The 24,019-nt window shown below is 38.5% G+C and overlaps 1 protein-coding gene across 2 annotated transcripts in view; it reads left to right on the forward strand.

Moving 5' to 3' along the window:
- The window catches only part of LRRC6 (leucine rich repeat containing 6), a 37,455-nt gene extending 20,955 nt beyond the window's left edge, over window positions 1-16,500 (forward strand). Inside the window, exons 11-12 of one of the 2 annotated variants that reach the window (XM_030509387.1) lie at window positions 2,142-2,227; window positions 9,784-10,631. In XM_030509387.1, coding sequence (XP_030365247.1) covers window positions 2,142-2,227; window positions 9,784-9,970 — 273 coding nt within the window. In that variant the 3' untranslated portion in view covers window positions 9,971-10,631. Of the gene's footprint in view, window positions 1-2,141; window positions 2,228-9,783; window positions 10,632-16,465 lie in introns of those variants that run through there. The other variant, XM_030509397.1, reaches the window with a different exon arrangement.
- Window positions 16,501-24,019: the final 7,519 nt, after the last annotated feature.

The raw sequence follows: 24,019 nt of genomic DNA on the forward strand, positions 1-24,019 counted from the left end.
TTCAGGGAAATGATATAATGACACGTTTAAAGTGTAGTGTTTATACTGTAATAATCACCTGTACAGAGATTTTGCATGAATGAGGAGTTGATAGTGACTACATTGGACATGCCTCATTTTCTGGGAAAAATATTTGTGCCTTGAAGCTTTTCAAATTTTGAAACCTTATCCTCCGGCAGTGTCATCATTGCAGATGATGCAGGAAAATTAAAACCTGAGAGTTTGACCAAAATTGGCATATTAAATCAGTGATTTTGTAAAATGCCATCGGTAGATTACACCAGTAGCATTGTAATGAATGTCTGAGAGAAAGTATCAAAACCCAGGGTTAGTAGCAAGCAGTTTTCATTTAGGGTTCTGAAACATTCCATGTCATGTTTTAAAACTTCACTGTCCTTATTTTAGTGAATCAGAGAGAAAAATTTGGACTTTTTGATTAATTCTTTGTTATATAAGCAGTCACAAATGAATTCTGACAGCTTCTTATTGCCTAGCCCTTCAAAAGCATTTAGAAATTTAAAGATCAAGGAGAGCTAGATTCTTTAATTAATTTAAAAATAGGAGTGGTATATATTATGCATGTCAGTGGAAAGGTTATTTGATAGAATTACATTATGTAATTCTCGCTTATCTAGGTATGGTAAAAGCAGTAATATTTCATTACCATCAAAGGCATGTGGAGATATACAGCTGTGGAACACTAGAAACCTATTCATCCTTCAGAATAAATGTATTTCAGAGAAACTCTGTTACTCAGCGGAATTCCCGTTGTGGAAGAGAGTTGCTGTAGGAAAAAGATGTGGACTGAAAGGATGACTTAGCTTGACTTAGCTTAAAAAATCTAGTTTTTACACATTCCTTCTGTTTTCTCAAATATATTCCAGATTCTACTTAACACATCAATTCCTAGAATTTTCTGACAATGATGTTAAAAGGGGTCTCCTTTCTGCTTTGTGATTAATGCAAATATTAGAAATAGTTTCATAGAATAACTTTCAGAAAGCTTCATTATGTTCATGTAGTCCATCTTCCTGTATACCACAGGCTTTAAATTTCAGTCAGTTATCTTTCTGCTAAGCCCAAAATCTTGGTTTCGGCCACAGTTGAAGCTATGGTAGTTCTGTTTTCCAGAACAGTTGTCTTCACTTAATCACCATCACTACAGTGATGCTACTGGTGTGGTGAAGCTCACATTCCATTGTTGCATATGGAGTGTTTCAAAAAGAAGACTAATTAGAGACTATCAATCACTTGCATTTTTTTCTTGAACAGAGGTAGGAGAACATCTTTTGCACAAGAGAACTTCTATGTTAAGCTACTTGATAATTGATAATAGATGTGTTAGTAGGTAAATCCTAACCCTTCCCTAAGTGCCAGGATCACTTCTTGTCAAGGAAACCTTTTCAGTAAATTTACTCGCCATCCTTGATGATATGCTCTGAGGGCAAAGTAATATTAATCTCAAGGGGATCAAAGGAATGAATTATTGTTAAAAGAAGAGAACACTAGAGGGCCTCCGGAGAAAGGAGGGAGGATCCAAAGAAATGGTCTTTCCCTCAGAGTATACTCAGAATCAGAGGGGATCAGCCTCTTCTCAATGAATTTCAGAAAGGAATGACAGAAACAACAGGCTCTGTCTTATTTCTGGTATATTTCAGAACGGAGACTTTAACTTCACTGATCTTCTAAAGAAATAGTCAATAAAATTAACTGTTTGGTTTAGTTCTTTTTCTCCTCCTTCCTTTCAAATGCTTAAGGGGTCCCTCTGCCATGATGTTGTTAAGAGGGGAAAGAGATACTGTTAGTTACCATGGAGAAAATTAGTAATGTGTATTGTTAACATGGTACTAAACAAGACAATATATATTTGAATACAAATAGATGTATATATTTAAAAATTTTATGTATAGACTCATATATAATTATGAATATAATTCCATTCAGATGATTTGGTTAAAATTGCCTTATGCATGTGTTTCATGCTGAGTGAAGAGTGTTAAAATCTGACAGAAAAGTAAATGTCACAAGAGAAAATTTATTCAGACCCTCTTAATTTTTCTATTTTGAGAGATTATATAAATGCTTGTGAGCAGAAGTATCAACTTTTATTAGAATTATTTTTCTGTCTGTTTTTATTTTAGGCTAAAGAAATAATCCTGCCTAAGCAAAAAGTATCAACATCAGTTAAGCATTCTGACTGCAATGCACTGCAAAAAAATGCAAGAAGGTAATTCCTTTTTTCTTCTGCATTAGTTTTACTTTTTGTCCACGTGTTACTCACATGCCAGAATGTGTGCTTCTTATTATGTTATTATTGAAAGTATGAAAATATTAATTTGCATAGAGTAAAACTATGTCTAAAAGCTAATAGCCTGTCTGGTGCTGTTGATAAAGTGATATGCTCCAGCAGCAGAGCCAAACAAGCACTTCTTTCTGCCTATCAGTTTTGTTCCATCAGCTTATTCAGGTTATTAAACTGGTATATACTAAAACTAAATCACCTACTGAGAATTACATCTGCAGAGCTCCTTGCTGTGTAACTCAAGTCTGAAAACCATTTAGAAAGCAATGATTATGAATCTCTCTCATGAATTGCTTCTCACTAGTCTACTGGTTGAGCTACTGCACTACTAAGTACATTCAAAAAGGAGTTCTGCAAGGTCTTATAACATAGATCTACCCTTCTAAATATGATGTAAACTCCAGCTCTTGAAGTCTTACAGTTAATGACTGCCAGAAGCAAGCAAATGTCAGTAATGCACTAGTTTTTGTTTTTACTCTTAGCAACTGTTATTAGCCATTGCTGTAGATGTACACTGGGCCTAAGTACAAATACTATGATATATCTCTTAATCTTTCCCTTTTCTCTTGCTATAGTCAGTGGCATTCATACCAGAATGAGATAAAGTAACAACAAAGTTTGTTAAGCCATTTATATTTGAAGTGTTGCATTTGTTTCCTTGTTTGATTTCTTCATGGTGAATGTTGATGGAAAGGCTAAGCTGTTAGTAAAAAATAGCACTATGGATAGTGGGTCTCAATATTTAGTATACTGCTATTATTTCTTATTTTTAATAAAGATCAGTCATGACTTCTTTTCTTGAATGACCTAGATGATGAGAAGATGATAGGGAGACTGCAAGAGTTTGCTGAGATTCCTCATGAACACAAGCACTGTACCCTTTTCTTAGGCAGCAGTGACACACCTGAGGGATGGGATGCCATTTAGAGAGACCTGGACAAGATCAAGAAGTGGGCCTATATGAACCTCATGAGGTTCATCAAGGCCAAGTGCAAGGTCCTGCACATGGGGTGGTGCAACCCCTGGTATCAGTACAGGCTGGGGGATGGAGGGATTGAGAAAAGCCCTGCAGAGGACAACTAGGGTGTGCTTGTGGATGAAAAGCTGGTTATGGGCTCTGAGCAACCTGATCTAGCTGAAAATGCCCCTGCTCATTGCAGGGGCTTGGACTAGATGACCTTTAAAAGTCCCTTCCAACCCAATCTGTTCTATAGTCCTATTGAATGAATCTACTTTGCAAAAGGAATAGTTCTTTCCCACAGAAGTACAGCTAAAGCATTAGGTACTTTAAAATAAATCAGTTCTAAAATAAGAAGTCTTACCTTTTTTTTCCAGGAGAAAATCAGATTTTTCTTTGTTAAGTAACTGACATAATTTGTTTTCCAAATGGATTCTGTTAAAAAGCAAAAGAGTTGGTAACCTGTGATTAGGATTATGAATTTCCTTTGAACTGTCTCTGTGCTTTTAGCTTTGGCTACACAGTAAATGTTTAAATAGAAATAACAAGGGGAATGTAGAAGTAATGGAAGTAATAATGTGAAATGGTCTCCATTCCTGCTAGGTGATGAACTAAAGATAATCCACGGCATGGCGAAACTTCATGAATTCCTGTTTGATTTCAACACAGTTTTAAGTAATTATGAATATGCTCACTGCAGATTTTGGCGGAAAAATACAAGTCTTACTGTTAAAATATTACAGGAATATATACCACAAAAATAGAAGTAGGAAAAAAGTCATTTGACTTACAGTTCCTACTAAAAATAGTGAGTTTTGACCTCTTTTTAGTTGTAAAGTCGCTGACTAGCCAGATGTTCAAAATTTGCTGAATAGTTGTCTCTTAGATTACAGAAGAACATTCATTACAGTGATTACACTTGACAGCTACAGATGTCTTAGCTAAATGCCATCAGACATATAATCTGCTAAACTATAATGTAGTGCTTTAAATCTCTTTAACTCTTGTTAGCTAGATTACATGATGATACTATTATTATTTCTGCCATGTGAGAGAGATTCTTCTGTAACTGTATAAAAAATTGTATTTCAAACCTTCAAATAGATAAGTTCCTATGGGAGGAATTTGACAGGTTGATTTATTATACTTACAAAGCCTCCATTATGTAGTCGCTGAGTATGCCATTCCTTAGTGTAACTGGCCTCACAATTCATCTCCGAGGAACAGAAGTCAAGCTCACCACAGTTGCATAGGTGAAATTCAGGTGTAGGTAGGAACTGACTTTTCTGAGGGTATACTGGAAATCTTAAGAGTGACAGTTACATGAAGGCAATAATCCTTGTCTCATACCCTTGGCTTTAGACTATTCTTCCTTTAATATGTTGGAAATTAAAAAGAAAGAAAAGAAAAAGGAAAGGAAAATAAAAGATGTCTCTAAATATAAATATACACACACTTGAATTCATCCAGTAAAGAAAGATACCTAAGAATACATGAAAGGTGCCTTTTCCTGTGTCAGGGTTTTTGTTTGTTTATTTTCTGGCTAACAGTTTGATAGCTGTCGTGAAGACATTGAGAATTTTTACAGTGCAAGTTACATTGTCTGGGAAAGGAGGACTCATAGGAGTTGTGATCCAGTTGACTTCTTGACCAGAAAGTGGAGTTAGGTAGAACTGAGCAATATATTAGAAAGGTTTTTTAATTGTTAGTCTTGAAGTAGAGAATCGTTAGTCTTGAAGAGAATCATTTGCATTCTCATTTGCATTCTCATGGAGGCCTGGGGCTTATCAAAGCAGAGAGTATATGTAGAATCATATAATCGTAGAATGGTTTGGGTTGGAAAGGACCTTAAGATCATCTAGTTCCAATTCCCCTGACATGGGCAGGGACGCCTCACACTAGACCATGTCGCCCAAGGCTCTGTCCACCCTGGCTTTGAACAGTGCCAGGGACGGAGCATTTACCACTTCGCTGGGCAGCCTGTTCCAGTGCCTCACCACCCTCACAGTAAAGAACTTCTTCATTATATCTAACCTGAACTTTCCCTGTTTAATTTTGAACCCATCACCCCTTGTCCTGTCACTACAGTCCCTGATGGAGGGCCCCTCTCCAGCATCCTTGTGGGCCCCCTTCAGATACTGGATGCTGCTCTGAGGTCTTCACAAAAGATGGGATGCCTCACAAGTGAGTCAAAAATTAATTTGCACACAAAGGCATCTAGCCATCCTTAACTTTAATAAGGGTGAGGAGGCTTCAGAAATGTGCCCTTCTGGAAAAATGTATTCTCATGAATACTGTTCAGTTAACTCTTGATCACTACAATCTAATCTCCAGTTGTGCGTATCTGACAAGGACAAAAGGCTGAGGGCTGAGACGTTCTTTAAAGTCTCTTTATAACATTCCATAACTTTGCAAACAAAGCCTTGTCATCTTGTTAGAATAAAGTATGTTTTCACTGTAAGCTTCACTATTTTTTAAATATAAGGGACTCAACTTTGACTAATTTAACAGTGCTTTTTATTTCTCTGGGTTAATCAGGGAGTGAAAATAAGATGATACTATAGCCAGACTGAGAAATTCAGGAGCAATTTGCATATGCAGGTGTTGTTGGAGCATATTTCTTGCTAACAGACAAGGTCAGTTCAAAATTCAGTATCTTGAAGTGATTGTGCAAAAGAAGGTAAGGGATGGAACAGTGAAACTGAAAACGTCACAGTGACTGTGATTTTCTGCCTTTGAGAAACATAGGTGCTAGTATTATATATGTTCTTAGTCTGATGAATCCTATTTGTGAGATGCGTTCATTTGTCTTTTAGAACAGAACGACCTAGATATCATCAGCCTTTCTTTAATCAGATTTTTTTGCCAATGATTTGTTAGTTCTTCTTGATTGTAGTTAAGTCCTTGAAAAATTAGAGTCTACCAGTCATTGTGTATTCCTATCTTCCCAGTGATCCACTGACTCTGAAGACTCCAATTAGAGCTTCATTTCAGATTACACCTATGTAGGGAGGTTTGAAAGGCCTCTTATGCAATGAAAGATGTATTAATATTCCAAGTATTTTAAAACTATAATTATTTGCTTAGATTACCTAGTAGATTTTTCTAAGCCCGTATTTTCAAAAGTTGAGACCAGAGTATGGCAAGTGTCACACATTCACAATCAGTTTTTAACATATATAAATAAAGATTTGTCTTTCTCAAAGCTCCCAAATAAGATATAATTCCATTTACTGGAATAACTTTATTTTCTTATTCAAGAAAAGGATTTTTTTAGCACTTTTTCTAGTATGAAAATGACTTTTCTGCCATTTCATTCACAATGTTAGAAGACTGAAATAAGTGTCTCTCCAAAGCTGTTGGCTGTGACTTGTGAATATCTTTGGAAATCCTGATGCCAGAAAGGAAACTTTCAATCAGATGTCAAAAACTGTATATTCTAGATCAAACATATGAGAAAGCTTTAGTAATCTAAATTTTATTGAAATTCAGAAGCTGTAACTGTCAAGTCATTAAAATAGCAAATATGGGGATTAAGAACTGTGTGAACAAAAGTGTAAATTATCAAGAAATATCAAATTATCAGATATGTGCTCAGTCACACACCAGATTGTTCAGCAGCCTGCGATAGTTATGCAAAATGGAAGGACTGACTTTATTGTGGAGAGTTTAAATTTTCTTTGTTAAAAGAATCACTGAATTATCTGGAGACAGAAATAGCTTTCCTAAGGGGAAAAAAATGCCAGGAAAAAAGAATGGATTTAATCCAGTGTTATTTATTTTTGTATGGTGCTCTAATCTTGAAGCCATAATTTTCCGTTGAGTGGAGAACCCTCAGCTGCAGGTGGCAGTGCCAAAACCTGTGAACTTCTTTTCTTTTTAACATGACATTGAAATAATTTGGGAACACTGATATTTCTAGAGATGTGCTGTAACTGCAAGAAGTATTCTTGTTTTCATCACTGTTGTCTTACTATCACTCATAGCAGAGTTTCAGCAACATGGTTATTCTCATTCTACTAAGCAGAATTATATGTAAAAAATGTTTAGATGACCTAAAACTCATTCTTTCTTCCCAAAATTTTCAGGTGGGCAGTCTTGATATAATCACTACCCAGCCTCTTTTTGCATAGATGACATGATGATAGGAGAGGATTCTCAGCAGGTATATGTGTTGTAGCTGCACCAGCTTCAGCATAACTGAGTCTTGTCATCTGGCAAATACTTGCACCATGGTAGCTAAGATAGGACTATGAAGCTTTCCAAAGCAAGTATAGAATATTTGATCACGTGCATATAAGTACCTAAAAATCCACTTCCTTTCTGGAAAAAAATCACCTATGCTTAATTCTCAGTCTTTCTTATTGTCTGTTGCTAATGGATACTTCTAGATAACGTGCTGATTACATTTTGAGAATGACAGATGTGCATAATCCTTTCATAGCTTCTTGTTGTGGATTGGTACTCTCAATGGTCACTGTGTGTACTGAAGTTTAGTTTGCTTCTAAGCAAAAAGCTATTCAAACTCCATAGTTTATTGTATATTCATGACTAGCAATTTCTACAGTTTTAGAGTTGTAAAATACCACTACTAATTAAATGAAGTAATTAAAATACTTCAAATTAGGGAAAATCTTTTCTAACATGAGTCTAATTCATTTGCACATTTATGCTTTTTTTAGCTTTTTCTGAGGTGCTTCAGGTTAGTGATTAGATTAACATCATGGACAGGGTGTGCACTGTTGGGGATTTCCTTCAAATGCTACTGATGAAGTGATTCCAGCTCACAGCACATTTCATAAATTACACAGGAAACAAAAATGTCTCTTACTTCTGGGTGATGAACATTTTCTAAAATGTTGCCACAAAGTGAATCCACTTTTATTTCACTAAACTCTGTAGTATTATTGAAGAGCATTGTAAATTGAAGAGCATTCAAGGTAAAGAAATAAGAGTTTTCTTGTATGTGTCTTCATTACCCATAAAATTCTCTGAGTAGTTTTCACTTGTGCCACATTTTTGGGAAAGGTTATCTAGATTATTAAAGCAGGGTGCTTATCTAGTTGTTTGCAACTCAGCAAAATGATCAAATAATTCCCATAGCACAGGAAAAATCTAGTGGTTTAAGGCTGAAAGAAGCGGCTAGACTGATTAGTGCCTCTTCTGTTAGTCATGCTTTCCTCAGCGTAGCATGGGAGGAGAAGATGAAACCTCTGTATCCCTTTGCATCTTTCCAGAGAGATCCTGAACACAGATATGGGCTGGGATGGCTGCTCAGATCTCAGAGAACCTCGATGCAGAAGGACTGGCAGCATTTGGAAGCTGCTTGGCAAACCTTTCTCTTTGTTTTAACAACTGAAGATGGGGTATTTTCAGTTAAAAATCAATTAATAGACTTTATTTACATATTTTCATTACCTGTGTTGTCATCAAAGAAATGCATTCTTTCATCCAGTGACTTTGCCACTTTTTTGTCAGTTCGAGTTCTAACAATGCACCTTTCTGATCTCCTGGGTAAACATGGAGTTTTCACACATCTTTGAAGAGTGACGCACTGTCTTTCATAATGCTGAGCTTGGAACTTTGACCCAAAGTAGCACTCAGCATAAAATGTAAATTAGCATGCAGGTGTACAAATCATGTTGGAATGTGCAGAAACAAGAACATTATTATGCAGTTAAATTTCCATTTTGCCATTTTTCATGTAAACAGTTACAAATTACTTGAAAACAGGTTAGATTTTTCCATTTTGTTGTTGAGCTCCTCTATTACAAAAATCCAGTGGCTTTAAATGCTGGAGGTGAGAAAGTATGTTTCAAATCTTTGATCATCATGTGTTGTGGATGGGTCACCTTAATGAGTGGCCTGTACATGTTTCTAAGTGTGATCTGAAAGAAAAGCCTTCATAGCAATAGAATCTGGAAATTCTGTTATACCTTTGACTTTTCTTATACTTTCATTTAGGGTTTTTTTCATAATGTAAACATGGTGAGGATTCATATTGCTAGAATATAAGAATCAGCAGATAAAAGCAAATAATTTCATATAATTACTTTTTCTCACTATTATAAAAGCATTTCTGCTTTCCAAAGATGAACCTGTCACAGAGAAATTCATAGACAGCTAGCAGGAAGGAATTGTGTTAAAAATGAACAGAAAGAAAAAAAGAACAAAAAACCCAATTAGATTAAAACTCCCCTGTCTTACATCCAAAGCCAACCTTTTGTAATGTGATATCAGCAATCACCGTGTTCTGATATAGAGCAACTTAGCTAAAAAATTAACTTCTGGTGTTTGTAAGATAAGGATTCTTTTGTATAAAATCTCAGACATTTTGCAGTACTTTCTGTGTTTGCACTAAGACTTTTTATAACAATCAGTTTTCAAGTTACAAGAACTCTTAATCCTGGTTTCATTGGACCCAGTAACAACTCTCATACGGAAGGTTTACAAAGGGGCACCCAAAACAGTTCTGCTGTATTTGAAATTAAATGTTTTTCCATTTGTTTCCCTCTTGTTTCAGGAGTGGACAAGTTGAAAAATTAGAAGTGGATCCTAGTAAATATTCATTCCCTGATATAACAAAGATAATCCAAGAAAAGGAACGAATTGCACTGGGACCAATTAAGTTACAACCAGAGAAGACTGCAGAGACTAAGAATAGTTATGTTGATTTTGAAAATAACGAAGATGTTCCTCCCTTAATTTGAAACATTCTTAAATAGTCCCTCTGTATGTGGTGTATATGCTTGAGTTGTTTTCATGACCCTCTGTGTAAAGTAAATATAATACTGCTGAAGTTGGAAATATTACATTTCTTACCAAGAACTTTGTCATATCTGTGTATTCTGTGGCATTTTCTGTTAGTATATTGCTATATAAATTCTTGCTAGATTGTTTACTTAGTCTCAGATCAGAATGGGAGTCAGACATTGTCGTCTCTTCAGAGAATTTACTGTCTAGATTGAAAGATGACATATTGCTGTAGAAAAAGAGAGATGGAAGGAAGAAAGCACTTGTAACGAGATTTATGATTATTTTCACTAAACTGAAGATAGCAAAAAGCTGTATGTATTCTTCTGGTGTTTTCTATTTTCATGAAGGACAACAATAAAAGACAACAATATATTCTGAGAGTGAGACACATTGCTGTAATCTACCATACATCAGTGAAAATTCCAGCTTAATGCACAGCTCCTGGATTCTGGAACTGGTATAACAATGCCACTTCTTGCAGGCTTTGGCAAAGAATAGTTCTGAGCGCAGTACCTCAGGTGTGACTCCACGGGAGCTGGGAGAAATCAGCCAGACCATTCTTGCTCTTCTCCATGCAGGGGCTCTCAACAATTCAATCTCTTTCAGGATCCCCTAAAAATATCAAGGACAATTTTTAGCTGTTGGATGAAATAAGGTTGATGAGCTGTAATGGATGAGCTGCCCCTTCCCTGCCCTCCAGACCTTTTTTAGCAACCAGAGACTCCATTATCATATTTTTTCCCCTCAGCTCTTGGATTGCTTTATAAGTGAAACAGACAGCACCAAAGAACAAATGAATACTGAGTTACATTAAAAAATTACTGCAATTTGGCAAGACCAGATTTCTTTTGGTTTTCTTTTGGTTTTATATTGGGTTTTTTTTTGGCCTGGTTTCCTGAGAAAACAGAGGTCATGCCATTCTCATCTCAGCTTTGCTTCTGAATGCCATTTCTGCTATTTTCACCTTATTTCACAAGAGAAAGGCCAAAGAAATACTCGACTCCTCTAAATTTAGTGACAACTGTTGCTGAGTACTAAAAAGTATTCCTCACTAACCCTCACTACAAGAGAGACATTGAGGTGGTGGAGCAGGTCCAGAGAAGGGCAACGAAGCTGGTGAAGGGTCTGGAGCACAAGTGTGATGAGGAACGGCTGAGGGAACTGGGGTTGTTTAGTCTGGAGAAGAGAAGGCTCGGGGGGACCTTATCGCTCTCTACAACTACCTGACAGGAGGATGGAGTGAGGTGGTTTCAGTCTCTTCTCCCAAGTAACAAGTAATAGGATGAGAGGAAATGGCACCAAGTTGTGCCAGGGTAGGTTTAGATTGGATATTAGGAAAAATTTCTTCCCTGAAAGGATTGTCAGGCATTGGAACAGGCTGCCCGGGACAGTGGTGGAGTCATCATCCCTGGAGGTATTTAATTGACATGTAGATGTGGTGCTTAGGGACATGGTTTAGTGGTGGACTCAGCAGTGTTGGGTTAATGGTCAGACTCAATGATATCGAAGGCATTTTCCAACCTAAATGATGCTATGATTCTATGATATAAACCCATAGAAAATCAAGCCTCATTAACTCTGTTTGCTACAAAACAGTTGATGTAACGATACACATGTGCTTGAGCATGTCTTTTGTCCTTTAATTTAGGCAATTAATTCTATAGTATAAAAAGAAACGTTTTGGTTTTTTACCAATTTTAAGGCCACAGTTATAGAAAAAAACCCCAAAGAGAAACTTCAAGCAGAAAGCAAGTTGAATCACCTGCATTACCTTGCTAATGAATTTGAAATTGTTTCTCTGTAAAGGAACACTTTATTTGGTCCTGCAAAAAGACAGTGCTTCAGATTCAAACCAGCTTTTGCTTCTAGCCACATTGATAGAGCAAGGAAATTCAAGTCAGCAAGACTCAAAGAATATTTTGTGGTAAGATCTTGTTTTCATCCTTAAGACAGAGAACTAATAAGCTGCATTTATAGCTGAATCACTAACACTGCACTTAAAATACATTAAGTGGTACTCTAGGTTCAGATAGTGCCCATTATATCCCTCAGCACATAGCCAAGTTCATGATACATTCGTTGAAATTGTTGTATCCCTAATTGTGAAAAACATAATGCAAAAACCTCAAGCAGTTAGAAAGAAAAAAGTGTCATTGAATTTTGGGATTTTTAACTGCTTTAAAGTGCTTTATGATTCTCTACAGATATTTAATGTAAGATAAAGATAAACAGTCTATCCTGAAGTGCACTGAAGAAAAGCAGAATATATCCATCAACTTAGACTGATGGGTCGAACCAATGCATTTTCTTCAGTTGCAGTTTGAAATGGATGTAGGATAAAAAAATGATATTTCATACTAATACTGCATATACTGAGTGCTGAAAAGAAAGTTTGTATATCAGGAAGACATAAACCAAAGTTGAATTTGCGCATCATCTGATCTCCTGTAGTATCATCTTAGATTTTTCTTGTACACTGACTTGATTTTTCCAATTCCAGAATAAATTATTCCACTATATATCATGGAATAAAGCATCTTAGCCCGGAAATCTTAGTCAGCTCTACTCTGGTAAATGGAGTATAAAAACATGAACTTCTTTCGCAATATACCCCTGTTCACTATAAATGCCTAATCATGCCTGCTAACTGTGGAAAAGATGGTATTATGCTTTACCTCTGCATGTCACTGAACAGTTATATGCCTGTAGGGATGAATGTGGATTATTTTATGGATTTAACATCAAAATGTCTACAATTGATATTGAACAGGGTGTCCGTGCCCAGGTGCTGGCTGTGGTGCTGCAGGGTGGCTTCTGCGATGAGTTGGTGCAGTTTAGTGTAACTGTGTAGCTCTAGTAGGAAAACAGGTCTACATGACAGGTAATGTAATTTTTAGCAGACAGATGGACAATTTATGTGTTGATTCCTTTCAATTCTGCTTCCTTTTTTTTTTGCCTGAAAGTATGAGTTTATTGACCTTGGGGTGGATTAAGAGGAAAAGCTAATAAAGCTGATAGAAATCAGTAGATTTTGGTAGCAGATAAAGAAAAATTGTTACCTGTAGTTCTATTGTTTGATGTGGGGATGTTCTGATATTTTTAAGTGGCGAACACATTGAAGACTTTCTTCTTTTTCTTCATTGCTTATTTCTGAGAATCTTGTTGGGACATCCACCTTTGGATGAACCTGTCAAGAGTTCCAGAAGGTTGTGGAAAACAGGCATCCATACAGCCTGCACATATAAGATTATTATTTTTTTTTTTTATAAGTAGAAAGCTATAAAATTTGACCTCTGCTGTCAAATCAAAAGAGAATACAATTGGATCTTTCCCCATTCCAACTCAATTCTCTTGTTCATCTGGTTTCAAGTGAATAGATATGGCTGTGTTTTGGGGGCGGGGGGAATGAGCTGTGTTGAACTACAGTTACATCTCATAGGAAAATTAATAGCAGGTACCAAAGTATACGTGGAACTAATGAAGAAAGATTTGTTTTGCGTGGTACTGTAATCTTGGGATTGTCCTGGGTTCAGCTGTAGCAGTCGTTTTTCTCCTTCTTAGTAGCTGGTGCAGTGCTGTGTTTTTGACTTTCAGCCTGGGAACAAGGCTGATAACACCGATGTTTTCAGTTGTTGCTAAGTAATGCCAGGGAGGAGGGGAAGCCGGGAGGAAGCAGAGACAGGACACCTGACCCAAACTAGCCAAAGGGGTATTCCATACCACAGCACGTCATGCCCAGTATATAAACTGGGGGGAGTTACCTGGAAGGCCCAGATCACTGCTCGGGTCGGGCTGGGTATCTGTCGGCGGGTGGTGAGCAATTGTATCCTCTCCCCTTGTTATTGCCCTTATCATTATTATTATTGGTGGTAGCAGTAGTGGTTTTGTATTATACCTTAGTTACTGGTCTGCTTTTATCTCAACCCATGGGAGTTACATTCTTTTGATTCTCCTCTCCATCCCTCCGGGAGGGGGGAGAGGAAGAAGGCGGGGAGTGAGCGAGAGGCTGCATGGTTCCAAGTTACCGGCTGAGCTTAAACCACGACAGGGATCCAGTCTGAAAATGGAGTATGTTCTGAGAATCAGCTTCAATAAAATTCTCAGTGCACGTGTCAGCCATGGAGAGGTTGATCGCAGAGAAATGGAGTGTATAAGCACAAGATAATGCCAGTGGCCCACAAGAGCATAAAAACACATCACGAAGTATCAGTTACTGATCACTAAGGTGATGCAACTTTGAGAAGACATAAGAAAGAGGACAAAGAACATACATACAGCCAAAACAGATTAAATATCCCCTGTGTAGTGAAAATTCAAAGAAGAGAACAAAGGAATAAAAGGTAGTCATGACCCCTACAAGAAAAAGAGGGAGCAAAGAAGGAAGAATAGCACCAGCATCGTCTCCCCCAGTTGAGGACATGGCAGCTGATCAGAGCTATCAGGGAATAAAGAAAGTGCTGCTTTTTGATTTGCCTCATTCCACCATTGCAGACTCAGCAGTTGTATGTACAGCATTATCACTTACTATGTAATTGGGTTAAGTAGATTAAAATTGCAGAGAGCACTGTGTGTGTGTATTGCGTCATTTCACCTCTAACAAGTTAACTGGATGAATTTAAGCAGCATGCACTGGATGGATCTATTCATCATCCAGTAGACAGGAGATGGATGGGGTTAGTGACAGATTCTAGCAGTACTGAGAGGAAAGAGGATGTGTAATGGTTCAGGGAGGCCCTTGGAATTGCCACAAAATCTCCTTGCTCTAAAACTCAGCATTGAGATGTAAGTTTTGGATTTGCACATTCAGAACAAGAGTTCTGTTGCTGATGCACAAGACAATAAGAGTCCAGTTCCTTCCAGAGCTCAGCTGATTCAGCTGGATCAAAAAACCCCAAAAAGCAGAAGAGAATTTGTTACACAATTACCGTGTAAAGCTATACTTATAATTACAGCTGCATTGCAGAACAACCAGCACTAAACCAGCAAAGCTTGATTCAAAAGTGTCTTTTGTCTTACAGTCTTAGATGCTCAGCGTGGATATCTGAATATACCCCAGCATGGGTAACAGTACTGGACATGCAAAATGTGTTTTCCCACTGCATGTTTCAAATGATAGCTCCAATAATGGCAAGCTGGTGAATAATAAATACACTTCTTAATGGTTAATGAATAGAGAAAGCCATAGGGTTGCCTGAGTGTAAGTCTTTTTTGGAGCAGTTGCTAAAAACCAGGTGTTGTCAAAGCTAGTTTGTGTTTGTAATTGTAACTTCACCCAACAAAATCACAGACTCACAGAATGGTTGGGGTTGGAAGGCACCTCAGCAGGTAACCTGGTCCACCCCCCTGCTCAAGCAGGGCCACCTAGAACCAGTTGCCCAGGGCCATGTATGATGATGCTCATAACGTCCATGTCTGTGAGGGGATTGTTGAAAAGCAGCTTTTCACAAAGACATAATAATTGCTTTCGTGGTTGAAAGCTAATCAAAGCAGCAACCTAATTATGTGTACTCCCTTTGTAGGGTGAGGAACTTTGTGGTGAGCCAACCAACCAGTGACTTGGATTGAGAAAGAACTTGTGTTCAACGTCATCTTGTGTTAGTGGGACAGGCAGAGAGGAAGGCCAGAGTGCCAGATCTCTGGGCACAAAAAAAACAGGTAGAAGACTAGTAAATGATTGGAATCATGGCACAGCCCTTTCCCCTGCCTGCCAGCCCATAGGTCCTGTTATTCATTGTTTAACTGAAAATTATTTGAGAATAAATGTATTTCTTCTCTTATAGAGTATTCTGTAGGAAGTTGCAGCTTATCGTTCTCAGTTGCACCAACTGAGCAATACTTTTCTGCCTTACAAGCCCTGCCTGTAGACAGCAACAACCAGATGTTAGCATAATAGTTTGCCCTTGGTTGAGTTCAGATATGTACATAATGGCAATTTTTCTATCTAGGGCACTTTATAGAATGAATCATAGAATCATGGAATGGTTTGGGTTTGAAGGGACCTTAAAAATCATCTTGTTCCAACCCCCTGCCACAGGAAGGGACATCTTCCATTAGACCAGGTTGCTCCAAGACCCTGTGTCCAACGTGGCCTTGAGCACTGCCAGGGATGGGGCAGCCACAGCTTCTCTGGGCACCCTGTGCCAGTGCCTCACCACCCTCATAGTAAAGATCTTCTTCCTTATATCTAACCTAAATTTCCCCTGTTTATCATCAATCTGTAAGAGACTTTTGGCCCATTTGACAGCAGCTTGTCTAGCACAAAACATAGGAAAATCATAATAACCAAGTCTGCACTGTGAATTGTACTGCTTTTACTGGAAATACAACTTTAAGTGTAGTACAGCCTTAACATCTGAGGGAAAAAAAATTCTCTGAAGTTACAGCATCTATCATATGAACAGAAGCACTTAAAAGCTCCATAGCTCCAAACTAAGCATTTTTCTCTGTAGGTAGTTAAGGTCTGGCGGCCGGAAGATATCGCGATGTACGGAAAGAGCGAGCCCCTCCCTAGGTACTCTCACAAGCCCCATAGCATGAAGAGGGGAATTGTGGGGCTAGGCTGGACAATACCATAAAAGGTAAAAATTGTTAACCTGCCCTTCTGATTGGGTCAGCACAGGTACTTCCGTGTGGCTGAAAGGTATAAAGCACCTGCTGTTGTTTAATAAAACGCTATTTGGTCATCCTCCATATTGGTGTCTGTGATCTTCTAGCCCTAAGCCAGGGGTTGGCTTAGTTCTGCAAGTCTTGGCTGAAGCAACGCAGCAACATTCTCCTCAGAAACTTCACAGAAAATATGTGAATAGAAGAGGAGACTGGTGAACATTTGGTTAGAAAGATGTGAGCTGTGGCTATGCTTTGACCCTTGTTTCTGTGTTCTCAGTGCTAACCATCTGCAAGTCTACCGGCAGCATAATTATGCCTGTTTTACAGTGTACATAAATTAGTGTTGGCTCCTCTGGTTTTGCAACCAGGCAGGCAGCCATCTGAGTTTTTAATTAAGGATTTCACTGAGATTGATAATAAAGTTCCAATATGCTTCCATGTTTAAATGAAAGTGCACAAGGAATATAGAACTTTCAGAGGCAAAACATCCACAACGATTTATCAGTCACTTATGAAGTATAGCCAATGTGAAGCATGACATCAAGTATGAAAGAAATGCCAGCTGTCTGATTTTCCTGCACAGAACTCCATTCTGCAGTGGAAACCCTCTAAGAGAATCAGGTAAATCTTTTTCACACATGTTATTTTAATTTACATGAAGTGGAGACTTTGTGTTGGACTTCTGACCATTTAAAGATGCTGATATGCTGCATCATTTTCAGAACTTCTGTGTGTGTATGCTCTGCATCTAGTGACAATTTCAGACATTTAAATGCTTACAAGAAGTATCACCCTCCCTTTTGTCTATAGTAAAAGCTGTATTCATTCCACCAAAATTATTTTTCAATATTCCGTGTAATTTTCAATACTTCATGTGAGACTCCATCTGCAGAACTGCATCCAGCTCTGGGGCAGCAACATAAGGACGTGGACCTGCTCAAGAGAGTCCAGAGGAGGCCATGAAGGTGATCTGAGAGCTGTAGTACCTCTGCTATGGAAACAGGCTGAGAGAGTTGGGGTTGTTCAGCCTGGAGAAGTGAAGGCTCCGGGAAGACCTTAGAGCAGCTTCCAGTGCCTAAAGGGGCTGACAAGGAAGATGGAGAGGGGCTTTTTACAACAAAATGTAGTGATCAGACAAGGGGGAATGGCTTTGAACTGAAAGCAAGTAGATTTAGATTATATATTAGGAACAAATTCTTCACTATGAGGGTGCTGAGGCGCTGGCACAGGTTGCTCAGAGAAGCTGTGGCTGCCCCATCCCTGGCAGTGTTCAAGGCCAGGTTGGACACAGGGGCTTGGAGCAACTTGCTCTAGTGGAAGGTGTCCCTGCCCGTGGCAGGGGGTTGGAACTGGATGATCTTTAAGGTCCTTTCCAACCCAAACTGGTCTGTGATTCTATGATTCTAAATAAAAATACATGTGTGTTTAAATTTATGCTTACAGTTTAGTTCAATCTGGGAATTCATGCATGAAACTAAGTCACTGTCCAGTGTTCAAAACTTTTGCAAGTGTGTCTACAATAAAGTTCTATAGTATTTTAGACCAACCAATTAAACTTCTTCAGTTTCTTTCCCATAACTCTGGAGATTCAGTCTGGACATTCTCAAAGTGGTAGTGAAGTGCCAAAGGCTCCTGAGATATGTTAACATGTACCTTACAGATACGAACATGTAGTTGGATTACTTCGTGCTAACTGCTGGGGTAATTTCTGTGGGGCTGAAGGTAATTTCTCACACTTTACCAGCTGTGATGAGACACATAATTACTTGTCTTTGATCTGTAAAGCAAATTCTCCCTCTTTATCAGTGTTTGACAGTGGACACTTAACAACCTGGTTAATCAAAACCAGATTATACTGTTAGAATCAATGAGTCATTGAAGGAGTTTAATGATTTAGGGAAGCTTTTAAAAAGCCTGTTTCAAAGAGATTACTTAGTTTAATATTTGCTAAATGTGTGGCATGGAAGTCACAGTTATTCAGTCAAATGAATTTCTCTGGGTCAACTCAACCCTGATACCTCATCATTGAAAATCTTAGATCTAGTTCATGTTCTTTTGATAGACAAAAAAGCTCTTTCTTGTTTCCCGTTATGTTAGTTCAGGATTCAGTGTAGAGTATTCAAGGACAGCTGGCAAAAATATCCATTTAAATCCTCTTGGGACTAAAGTACAAGAGATTTTGTTATTGGGAATAAGCCGGATTATTGTATGTGAATAACAAGAATAAAGCAAGTCGCTACACATAGAGACAGAGAAGTCTGCTTTTTGTGTGAAGTACTGAATTAGTTTCAGCACCTGCTAGCTCTTGAGATACCACGCCTTAAGTTTATCCCTGGGCCCTTGAATCAAGACAAAATCCCATGTACCTTAGCCATACAGACCTGAGATTCCAGATTTCCCTCCTTGGTTGTAAAGGCTTTGTGTGGTATCCTTTGACCTGGAGCTTTTCTCCAATTGGGAGAGTGGATGAAAAATGTTGTTCACTTTGTCCAAGGAATATGCTCACTTTGTCCAAGGAATATGCTGTATACGAACACAAGCATAAATGTGCACCCCACTGACTGTACTGCAGAATGGTCACACTGCTTCTGTACTTCCTTGTGCATTCTAGGGCATGACAATGAGACCTTTCAGGTGGTTCTAGGAATCTATTGCCTGACATTGCAAACAAGGGCACAGCAAACTGACATAAGCAGGACACCCACTTCAGAAGTACCATCCAGTTCTGAACTAAAAGACTCCAGGGGTCCATTTCCAGGCTACCGTTGCTTGTGAATGTGGTGCTGTATCTTTCATACTGATTTCAAAGTTCTTGTTTTATGTTCATAGGAACTTGCCATTTGCTTTTGCCAAAGGGATGTGAGTAAATACCTCAGTGTGCAAAGTCTTCAATTCTGCATGCAGCATGGTTTATTGTCAGGGTCAGAGTCACTTAGGTAAAATGCCTTTGCAGTGAGATATCCCCAGCACTTAGACCCACAGGTCTTTTGTTTCAGGACCCCACACATCATACCTTGCATTTTCCCACAAAGGTCTGAGCTCTACTGTTTTACCCAGTCTTTACTAACTTCCCACGGAGGCCCGGAAGCTTCCCTCACATAGCTCAGCTTCATTGATACTGAAATTATTGGTGAACCAAGAGTCAAAAGTTGGAAAAGATGTCCTCATTTTATGGGTTAGCATGTAAAGAGTCTTCTATAAGGTGACATACCCCAGTCACTCACTCCAATGGTGACAGAGCTGAGGGTATAATTCAGAAGCCCATCACTTGAGGACAGGATGCACAAATGCACTGATAAATTTCTTATGCCACTGCCCACAGCAGTAGGAGCAATGAAGGCCAGATGAAACCAGATCAGAAGTCCATTTAGCTCAATACCAAGTAGGACATTCCATAGGCCAGCAAAATGCAGTGAATAGCAATGTATCTATCTCTCTGGAGGGCTGTGTGTGGCTGCCTCTCCATGCCTGCTGCCCTATAGGAGAGGCAGGACTGAGACTGTGGTTCTCTTATACGGTCCAATCTAGCGTAGTCCCTTTCCCCTCACTCTGGGGGAGGCAAAATTCAATTCTGCACACCCTGTTGGGAAGTATTGACCCTGTTCTGTATAAGACAGGTTGAAAATAGCGATGCCACCCTGATACAATCTCAGACAGTCAGCAGCTGCAGGATATCCTGACCTAGGGTCTAACATGCAATTATCTTTGATGGAACACTCCTCTGTGAATCTGTGCTGTCATTATTTCACGCTAACTATGCTTATAAACCTCCATTATCTATCCTGTGGCTACAAGCTTCATGCTTTAATTATACCTCCTGTAAATACTGGCCTTTGTTTATGTAAGCTTATCAGCATTCCCTGGGGATTCCTCGTTACCTTGATTCTTCCTGTGTCTCTCAGAACTGTTTCTACTTCTATTACATCCAGGTATGACCAGGGCAATAGATAAGAAGCATTTCATCTGTGGTTTTACACATCAGCATGTTATCTTTCACTTTCCTACAGATTGTTAATAGTCCCTTATATTTTGAATACTGTCAAGAACTGAACCCACATGTTTATAAAACTCTCTTCAGGGAGCTCAAATTTTCTTTGCTGAGTTGCAATAGCTAGACAAGAACCTGCCACAATATACTGACAGATCAAGCTGGTTTAGGTAGAGTTATTCCACCCTTTGTATTTAGAGACATTGAACTCTCATTTCATTCAATCACCCAACCACTTGGGATTTTCAGGAACGTTTGCTCTCTTCTCAGGCAGTTTCAGACATGACTACTACAAGTCATATTATCACCCACCTCACAATTTATTTTAGTGAATGCTATCATCTCATTACTCATATCTTTTTCTGGACCATTTGAGAACATATCGAGCAGCTCAACTTTGAGCACAGGTCTCTCTGGGGATCCACAGATAATCCTCCATTGTGAAAACTGACCATTTATGCCTACTATTTTCCTGTCTTTGGGAAATTCTTAATCCTTGAGGTGACATTCCCTCTTATGCCATTACAGCTTAATTCCTTTCCTAATCTTTCGACCTGGTCAAAAGCTTTTTTAAGAACTGAGTGCATTAGATCAAGTAGAACATCCTTCTCCACATGCTCACTAGAAATATTTCTATTGAGCCAAAATATTGGCAGTTAGACTTTCAAGTGACTAGTGATTTCAGTTGCTTCCATTTTTAGTATTTAATCTGAGATGCCTTTAGAGGGCAGTGATTTTTCACTCTTTCGGTGATTTTTTCATCCTACCTTTAGTTATTTCCTTGGAGGAGTTTCAGCTTGAACATACGGGATCCTTCTTAAAAACTTGGTCTGGCTATGTGGAAATACACAAACAGAAAGTAGAATATGGTGGCATTTCTGATTACGCTAAGGATATGAGCTGGTCACAAAACAAAATGAATGGTAAGGAATCTAAAAACCACATTGTCTCCCAAGAAGCACAAAATAGACACCTCTTACTTGTCATCCAGCTTTTGGCAAATTAGATAAGTTAAATGAACAAGAGTTTTTTTCCCATGAGGGCAGATAGGATGAAAAGAGATGCTACCACTTGCAAAGAAAGCAGAGGAGAAAGCTAATGTCCTTCCTCCTTTACTGGAGTTGAAGAGGAGGCAGAATATACTGAGATGCCAAAGGCACCAAAGTACAAAAACTCTCCAAGCCCTTTTGTCCATGTCACTTCCCGACAGTAAATTGCTGGGACCTTTGCAGCACATTCACTTCCACAGCAATCTGCATGTAAATGGTTTTTAAAAGATGTCATTTTCAATTGGAAGGTCATTCCAGCAGGAAAGTTCTCCAACAGCTAACAGTGCAAATTTTTACTTTTACCTTTAGAAACCCGTTTCCAAATTCCTTTCAAATTTTTTTCTCAAAGGTAATGAAATGAACTCTTATTCTATACTAGAACCGGAAAGAGCTGAATGTTCTCTTGGTCCTTTTAGACTTGAAATAACGTAATATTTGCATGTCAATAGTCTTTAGTAGATCCACTCTGTACATCATTTGCATGCCTTTGACTGTCTGACAATTAACAAATTAGTATCTGCATATGAGGTATCTTTCTGGGAAATGGTAAGAGGTTGGTGAGAAACTTTACCATATTCATCATATTTATTGGCATTTTGGGGAGAAGCAATTACAGTGGCTCCACTAAATTTATTGCTGCACTCTGTCAGGGATTCAGACCTTGACAGTTTACCCTTGGATATTCTGATAGTGTAATATAGAAATATGGCTGACCATAAAAAATGCAAGAGTTCTTTAGAAGTTAGTCAAGAAACTCATTGTGTATTCCATTGTAAAGAATTTTGGAGTGAAGCATGACTTGAGAGGCTAAATATAGCCTTTTGAATGGCAGTAGCAAATACATCAGTGAATCTGAGAGCATCAGTCAGGAGAAAGAACTGTGGTCAGAATATAGGATTTGCAAACAGGTGCTAGTTTTTCTTCCACTACATCCTTATGAACTTGAGTAGTTTTTATTGGTGTCCTCCTTCATTCTCACATTTCAAGACAAGAAAGGCCATGCAGTCAAGAATCCAACTGCATCTCCATGCATAGGTGTTGAATCCTTGGAAACAAAATCTAATAAGGATTCTTGCAACACCTATGCATACAAATCCATTGATGCACCACTAACTGGTGCTAAGGGTGAATGTGTCAAACCCTGCACAAGTGGAACAAGAAGGATAGGATAGGATAGGATAGGATAGGATAGGATAGGATAGGATAGGATAAGACAGGACAGCACAGGACAGGACAGGACAGGCCCTCTAAGTCCATTGTACAAGCACAGCTCTTTTCTGATTATGAGCTGGCTCTGCTATTTCCTAGTTGTAGGATTTTATGTTTCATTGACAGAAGGACTTTCTTTATTAATTTATTGTCTTTCTCTTTTTTTTTTGCAGTTTCTGGGATGAAGCTCATGCTCACTACAGATAGTGGTGAGTCTGGGATCAAGACGAGGTGTTGTATGTGCTAAGAGACAGTTTGACACCAAATGTGTCAGTAGAGTGCCAAAGCACATAAAAGTAATGGTCCAGAAAGTTCTGGCTCCTACCCCTGAGGATTGTAAAATCTAAAGGCTTGATTTCTTGGGAAAAATGACTGCATGTAACCTGTGAACTGATGTCATCCTTGTTGCTTCAAGCAAAATGTCATCTAGAGAGTTGAACGCAGCCTATGTCTGAGGCACATTGTTTAATATCAGCACAGATACTGAACTCTCTGCATAAATTATGGGAAACAACTCTTTTTTTAATAGGCAAGACAGGGAAAAAGAGATTTAAAAAATAAAATATGGTCAGAATGTCACTTTCTTAAGAGGGTCGGCATCAATCCCTGCCACACGTCCAGCCTCAGAGCAAATCATGGGTCTTTCAGAGAACAAAGAGTGTCTATCTCATCTCGCCTAAATTTAAGTGACAGACTGGGGTCCCTCATAGTCAATGGAAACACAAAAGAACTTTCAGAAAGTTTCTCCATAGTGTGAAAGATTAGGTCTCTAAGTTAGGTTGTCTTAACTTAGACACTTTGATGGGAATATATTCCTAACTACTTATGCAGGCAAACCAAAACACTGTGTAATTGATTTTTTCCCCTATATCTGCACATCATCTTTCCCATCATACAAAGATTGACATGAAAATGTCTGGAGATCTCCATGCTGCACCTTGTGGCCAAAGATAAAACAATTTTGAAGGAAACAAGTTTTCCAAGATCTTGTTACGAGTAAAAAATGAACAGAAATGCATCAGCATCTCCTTCTGACATTTCCATGTTTACTAACATGAGTTCTAATGCAGAAAATTGCTGATTATTATTCTTCCCTAGCCACAATTTTATAACCTTGCACCAGGAGGAAGAATGAGCCAATATTGGAAGCT

The sequence above is a fragment of the Strigops habroptila genome, chromosome 1, assembly GCF_004027225.2.
Source record: "Strigops habroptila isolate Jane chromosome 1, bStrHab1.2.pri, whole genome shotgun sequence".
NCBI classification, from domain to species: domain Eukaryota; kingdom Metazoa; phylum Chordata; class Aves; order Psittaciformes; family Psittacidae; genus Strigops; species Strigops habroptila.